Source organism: Mus caroli, chromosome 8 (genome assembly GCF_900094665.2).
Source record: "Mus caroli chromosome 8, CAROLI_EIJ_v1.1, whole genome shotgun sequence".
In the NCBI taxonomy this organism is placed as follows: Eukaryota; Metazoa; Chordata; class Mammalia; order Rodentia; family Muridae; genus Mus; species Mus caroli.
The window spans coordinates 72,181,865-72,189,148 of NC_034577.1; the positions used below are offsets into that span (position 1 = coordinate 72,181,865).

Genomic DNA, 7,284 nt, shown 5'->3' on the forward strand with positions numbered 1-7,284 from the left:
TGAGGAAAATATGTAATAAAAATATATAAAAAAAAAAAAAAAGAAACTACAGGTGAGAGACGCCAGCTGTGGCGTCCGAAGATGCCACAACATTTCCACAACAAACAAATTGGTTTTTCAGTCATCCAAGGCCAGAGAGGACCAACAACAAGAGGTGTCTGTCAAGAAAGTCCTGCCTGGTAGATCCATAAAAAGCTGTAGGTGTACAGACATGAAACTAGACAAGAAACTGCCTATGGGGACAAAATGGTCTAAAGGAAGGGGGCGGGGTACAAAAGAGAAGAGCAGCCAGAATATGCTCAAAGCACATTATATAGTTACACAAACACACAAAAAAGACTTTGTGCAACTCGTTTTATTAAACTTTTAAAGAATTTAAAGAAAAATAACTTCCTTTCCAGCTCTTAATTTTGATCCTGGCCAACCTGGAAGGTATCAGAAACATCTCCAGGACTGAGAACAGGGAGGTGGGGGTTGGAATTCTTGGTACAGAAAAAGAAGATGGCCTGGATGCCCTTCTCTGGTTGTTTCCTGTTATCAGTTTGCAGGAACCAGTCCCACAATTACAAACTAGGCAGGTTCTTATGGAAGCACAGCTTATAGAATTCACAATTTCTTGAGAAAATTCAACGTGGCTCCCAGAGCTGAAACTCTGGGTTCCCCGTTCCCAGTAATGTCTCATCAAAGCTTTGAAGAACACACAGCCATCAAAAGAGCTCAAACCAGCTCAGAGAAAATCACCAGTGAATCACTCGTGCCGCGTGGAGCAGGCCCAGCACAAGCTCCTAGGTGTAACTGGGAAACAGGGAACGCCATGGAGCTGGTTCCAGTGACTTCTGGAGAACAAAAGCAGACTCCAATCAGACTGTGCTGGAAGAGGTCTAGTGTGCCAGGGCAGAACCTTCTGGAAGGTTTACCTGCATCTCTAAGTTCTACTAAAATGAGTCATGAACACACATGATCCTTTAACTCTGCTTTCTGCTCTCCAGACTCTTGTTTACTTGGATTAAACACACACACACCCTCACTACACTCACAGGTATACTTACAAGCATGTTATCTCCTTGACTCCATCCCTGTGGTTTTCTGTCTTCCCATCTCCAGAGTTATTATTCCTCCATGATGAAGCTTCCTCACTTTTGGAAAAAAAAATGTTTAGGACAGAATATATCTAGTGTTGGGAGCTAAACTTCCTAAATCTCTAATTTTATTACATTTATTTCATCTATCTATGTATCTTTCTTTCTTTCTATCTACCTGTCGCCCATCTATTTTGTTGGAAGAGTGTGCTACAGCATGCTCAGCTCAGAGGACAATATGCAGAAATCCACTCTCTCCTTCTACCATTTAGGTCCTAGGGATCAAATTCAGGTCATAAAACTTAATTGTCAGAGAAGGGGCTTTACCTGCACTACTCACCAGCCCTAAACTTCATATAAACTGTAATTGGGTCAGGTCATAGTATGATTCTAGTACATTTACTTGGCCAAATCTTAACATTCTCTTTATCAAGGTTTCCTTGCTTCCTGGAAGATGGTGCCCACTTTGACCTCCTTCAGTCTCCTCCTTAAATCTACTCTCTCCCTGCCAGGAAGCTTTTCAGAGTCCCACCTTCTCAGCTCCAGATTGCTGTCTGTCCCTGCAATCAACAAATACTATGAAAAAATACACAGCAGTTGTCCCAAATTCAGAACAGTGCCTCAACTGTTTCTTAAGAGAAAGCAAAACCTCATTAACTTCACCTCTACATTCCCTAAACAGTAACTGACTGCTGAGTCTGCTTGACTGGCTGAATTCCTCCTAATATTTGACAGAAAGCCCTTAAAACAGAAGAATAAGGGGCTGGAGAGATGGCTCAGTGGTTAAGAGCACTTCCAGAGGTTCTGAGTTCAATTCCCAGCAACGACATGGTGACTCACAACCATCTGTAATGGGATCCGATGCCCTCTTCTGGCGTGTCTGAAGACAACTACAGAGTACTCACATACATAAAATAAATAATTCTTAAAAATATTAAAAAATAAAACAGAAGAGTAAGTGGAACCCCAACCAAAAGAAAGTCAGAATCATAGCATGTTGTTCACTGACTTGGCTCTTTAAGTTTGGGTGTTTTTACTTGGGTTTTATTTTCCCACCCTGAACAGGGCCTGTGTGACCTGACATGTGTGATAGGTTACATGTGTGTGATCTGACATATGTGATAGGTCACATGTGTCTAGGCCCACACAGGCCAGCAAAGACAGAGGGGCACCTGGGGGGCTTATGCAGCCTGTCTCAGCTTGTCCCTTTGTACCTCCCTAGAGCCTGCCCTGCACTTTGAATACTCTGAGGACCATGCTGAGGAAAGTGCTGGCTACGTGGAGGTGGCCGTCTGGAGAAGAGGCACTGACCTTTCTCAAGCATCTTCTGTCATTGTGCACTCTAGGAGGACAGAGGAACAGGCAGCAGAAGGTGAGAGAGCCATGGGAAGGGTATATCATCATCACTATTCATGAGGATGGTGGGGTCTGGCCTGTCAAGGTCCAGCATGCCAGGTCGTTGTTGGTGGACTCTGGTTCTGTCTCTTTTATCTGAATATACAAATGGCTTGTTTATGTAAAAGCATCCTTAGACCACAGCCTAGATGATTCCTTACCAACATGCTTATTATTGGCTCAGAGTAATTTTTCTGAAGTTCAGGATATTTATAAAGATCCTACAACGCTCATCAACATGTGGGCTGGAGCAGGCAGGCAGGGCGCAGGAGGGAAGGGATGAGGGAAGGGTCAGTACAATGCCTGTCATACAAGCCTGAGTGCCTGGATTCAGTCTCCTGAACCCACATAAGCACGGCAGTGCACAGCTGTAATCCCTGTGCTGTGGAAGCAGAGACAGAAGAAGCATCTCTGGGACTCATGGCCAGACACTGTAGCCTAATGAGCAAGTTCCAGAGGAGGAGACCCTGTCTTATAAAACTCTCTCCTAAGGAGCAATAGCTGAGGTTGACCTCGGACCTACACACACACACACACAGAGAGAGAGAGAGAGAGAGAGAGAGAGAGAGAGAGAGAGAGAGAGAGAAACACATATACACACAAAGGAGATTTTCACTTCCAACTCCAGCATTTCCGTTGTCTCTCAGTAACTGTTCTCATGGCCCTCTCACATTTGTGTGTCCTGACACAGGTGACAAAGGTCTAGCTGGCAGCCAGGCTAGATGACTCTGGATCCCACGCCCTCCTGCACGCTTCTTGGTTACTTTACCATAAAAGTAAAAACAGCTGAAGGGCATGGTAGCACGTGCCTTTAACACTGGAACTGCGGTGGGGGAAAGGCAGGAAGCAGAGGCAGGCAGATCTCTGTGAGGTCAGCCTGGTCTACAAAGCATGTCCAAGATAGCCAAGGCTGTTACACAGAGAAACTTTGTCTCAAACACACACACACACACAGACACACAGACACACACACACACACACACACACACAAAGAGGAAAAACAGTAAGACCCAACAGAAATAGATAAGACATCTCCAATATATAGATGCTTGCATTTCCTCATTTCAGCTAGAATCTTTTAGTCTTCTGGGATACAACCAGCCTCAAGGCAAGAATACCTCAAGGCCAGAAGCCTATGCATCTAAAAACCATGGCAATACTTTGATATAGAAGCAAAATCCTGGGCTGGAGAGATGCCTTAGTAGTTAAGAGCACTGGCTCTTCCAGAAGTCCTGAGTTCAAGTCTCAGCAACCCCATGGTGGTTCACAACAATCTATAATGTGATCTGATGCCTTCTTCTAGCATGCAAGTATACATGAAGATAGAGCTCTCATAAGATAAATAAATTTAAAAGCAAAAGCCCTGTAAACAAATAGAAACTAGTAATCTAAACCTCTGCAGTAATTAACCAAACGCAGGACAGCAAAATGCATGAAATATGAACATAGTATCATACATTCCCAGAAATGGTTCAAGAAAACAAGCATTATCTGTTTGCTTAGTCTTGGAAAACTTACATTATAACAAACTCAATAAACACATCACAGGTAAATACGTGAAACCAGCAATGGTCACTCTGACTAGTTCGTCTACTCCCGTTTCAAACATTACTTGTGTGTGTATGTGTGTGAGCATGCAAGATTTGTGTGCCGGGGCACAGATGCCACAGTATACACACGAAGCTCCAAGGACCACTCTATGGAGTCAATTCTCTCCCTCCACCTCTTTGTGAGTTTCAGGGATCAAATTCAGTGGCCAGGCTGGCACATCAAGGGTTTTCATCCATTGAACCATCTCACCCATCTACCTTTCTTTAATTTGCATAGAAATGAAGAACTGGATAGACAAACTGGGATACATGGGATACTGGACTCTGGTTTATAATTCGGAGGAGACATTAAATTGTTTTAGGTAGATCTCTTTGGATAAAAGTACTGCCACCTTGGGGCTCGGATGAACCATATTTGGGATGGGGGTAGGGGGTGATTCATGTGTCTAAACAAGAGAGACACACAGATAATCACTCAGACCAGGTACTCTATAGAACCTGCTCAGGATGTAGTACTCATTTTGCATATGTATTTTTAAAATAAATGTATAATTTTAAATGTTATTTAAAATAAATCTTTTAAATAAGTATTTTAATAAATGAATGGCTGTACTTTTCACTCTATACTCAATGCCCAGTATTTGCCAGACATCTTGTTGCTGTGGCTGCTTTATTGTTTCCAATCATCATAATGACCTTGAAAGCAGCTGTAACTACCTGAATTTTCAGGTAAAGACACTGAGGTCACATGAGGTTGGCTAATGTATGCAATGAAGCAATGACCCAAGATGTGACCCAGGCATATGGGATACATAGTCCTTTTTCTCCTACTCCCCTGCTTGAAGATTTTTACCACAGTTTTATATTTTCTATTAATGCCATCATTTATTTGAAGTATCTCAAAAATTTTTTGAAACAATCTTCAACTGGCAGAAAAGCAGCAAGGGCCACAAGTCTTGCACTTTTTCCCTCAGCCACTGAAAGTTGCCAGTAAATTTAGAATCTCACCTTATATTTAGTTGTCTGATCTGTTTTAATTTCTTTATTGCTTTACATATGGGTGTTTTGATTGCATATACATCCGGGAACCACATGCAGGCTTGGTGTCAGAAGAGGGTATCAGATAGCTGGGACTGGAGTCAAAGATGATTGTGAGCAGGCATGTGGTTGCTGGAAATGGAACCCAGGTCTCCTGGGAGATCAGTCAGTGCCCTTAACTGACAAGTCACCTCTCCAGCCCTCTTTGATTTCTAACAATGAAAACCAGTTTCTTCTTCATCCCTTCTGCTTCCTCCCTGACCCTTCTTCTCTCTGAGGCCAGAGACTCATCAGGTATTGTGACTGTGACGGTTAGCTTTAGTTGTCATCTTGACACAATGTGAATCACCTTGGAAGGGAGTTTCAGTGAGGGATGGTCTCCATTATTCATTGATGTGGGAAGACACAGTCTAAAAGTGGGCAGCACCATTTCCTGGATTTGGGTCTTGGGCTATACAAAAGAGGGGTGGGGGGAGGCAAGGATGCATTCGTTCCCTCTCTTCCCTTGACTTAGGATGTCTATCAGTTTTAGGTTCCTTGACATCTCTATAATGATGGACTATAACCTGGAATTGCGAGCTAAAATGAAACCTTTCAAGCCTAGGGTGCTTTGCTCAAGGTACTTTGTCACAGCAATAGGAAAGGAAATGAGAGTACCTTTCTTTACTTCCAGTGTTCCCCTGACAAGCACTTTGTTAACTGAATCATCCCCCTAGCATCTTGACCCCCAACCCCCCACTTTTTTCCTTTAACGCTCATCAATTTGCTGTTTTTGAAAATGGCGAGCTAGTCTTTCTAATATATAGATGTCTAATATACAGAACGTCTCAACTTGGATCTGCCTGGTTTCTTCAGGGTTAGACTGAAATGATACATCTTCAACAAGAATATTACAGGGGTACTGTGTTCTCATCGCACTGTCTGGTGGCCTAACTCTTGTCACCTGATCAAGTGTGATCAAGGGTATCTGCTAGGTTCTTCCATTGTAAACTTAGCTTACTTTCTGATTATTAGTTGTTTTCCAGAGAGATCCCCTGAGACAATGTAACCTTTCTGTTCCTCAAATTACGTTTACATTTGTGTTGTTAGAGGATCCCATCTTATTTCACTGTCATTGCTGCTGTCATCATACTAAATGTCCTTTAAATAAGTCACCAAGAATCTTAATGGTCAGGTGTGCCAGCCTGCAAAAAATGGCTGGTAAAACAAGCCAGGGAATGGCAGAAACTCCATGGTTAAGTGAATTGGGATCTTTCAAGACTGAACCAGAGATATGGAGCCCCATCAAATGTAAGTTACCTTCAAGATGGAGTTAAAAAGGCAAATTTTTATTTACACTGGAAGTTGTCTCTTCCAATGTAATGAGTGGAGTCTCTGTGGAAGTCAGCAGGTGATATACCATGTCTGATAAGGGTAGTACATGGGCGTGTGATGGAGAACTACACAACATTTGTTTATAGAGATCCCCTCCCCTTCTGGGAATCCACTGCAATCTCAAGTGTGGTAATCCTAACCATAGAGAGCATGGCTCTCAACACATACATAAAAAAACCCGACTCACTACTGCGTTTTTTCTCTCCTCCCCATGCCAGCTGGAACAGACTACATTGGTGTCAGACAACATCTGCACTTTAGCCCAGGAGTGAGTGTGCAGAGACTCCGAGTGACAATCCTTGATGACCTGCCACAGCCTGCCATTGAGGGTCCAGAGATGTTTGAATTACTTCTCCAGATGCCTACAGGTGCAGTGATTGGAGAACCAAATAAGACCACTATTACCATCAATGACAGTGTCACCAACTGTGAAGAGGAGTATGTGTAGTTCCTTGGACTAAATAAGACCTTCAATTGGGGAACAGTATCCTAGTTATTTCCCAACACAAACTAAAGATATGCCATTCCAGAGCCTAGTGACTCTGTGTAATGACATTGTACTGTCACTGTGTTTTGTGAAAATAGTCTATGTCAATGCATGGAATATACAAAGGATTGAGCCAATAAAAACAATGAGGTCATGTTTTTTTGTTTCATTTGTTTTTACATCAACAAAACCCATAGTCATCAATTAAATCAGCATTCTCTACTAGTTGGTGCTAGGCGCAAAGCACAAGGTACTTACACATACATACATACATGCATACATACATACATACATACACACACACATTACTTGATGAGTGCCCTAAATGAAACCTGCAGATAACCCCAAACTTCTTTTTACC

At 42.6% G+C, this 7,284-nt stretch overlaps 1 protein-coding gene across 1 annotated transcript in view; it reads left to right on the forward strand.

Annotated features, from left to right (window-relative positions):
* The window catches only part of Frem3 (FRAS1 related extracellular matrix 3), a 74,300-nt gene extending 67,219 nt beyond the window's left edge, over positions 1–7,081 (forward strand). Inside the window, exons 7-8 of the mRNA XM_021170967.1 lie at positions 2,302–2,451; positions 6,655–7,081. Of these exons, the coding sequence (XP_021026626.1) occupies positions 2,302–2,451; positions 6,655–6,884 (380 nt within the window). The 3' untranslated portion in view covers positions 6,885–7,081. The remainder of the gene's footprint in view (positions 1–2,301; positions 2,452–6,654) is intronic.
* Positions 7,082–7,284: the final 203 nt, after the last annotated feature.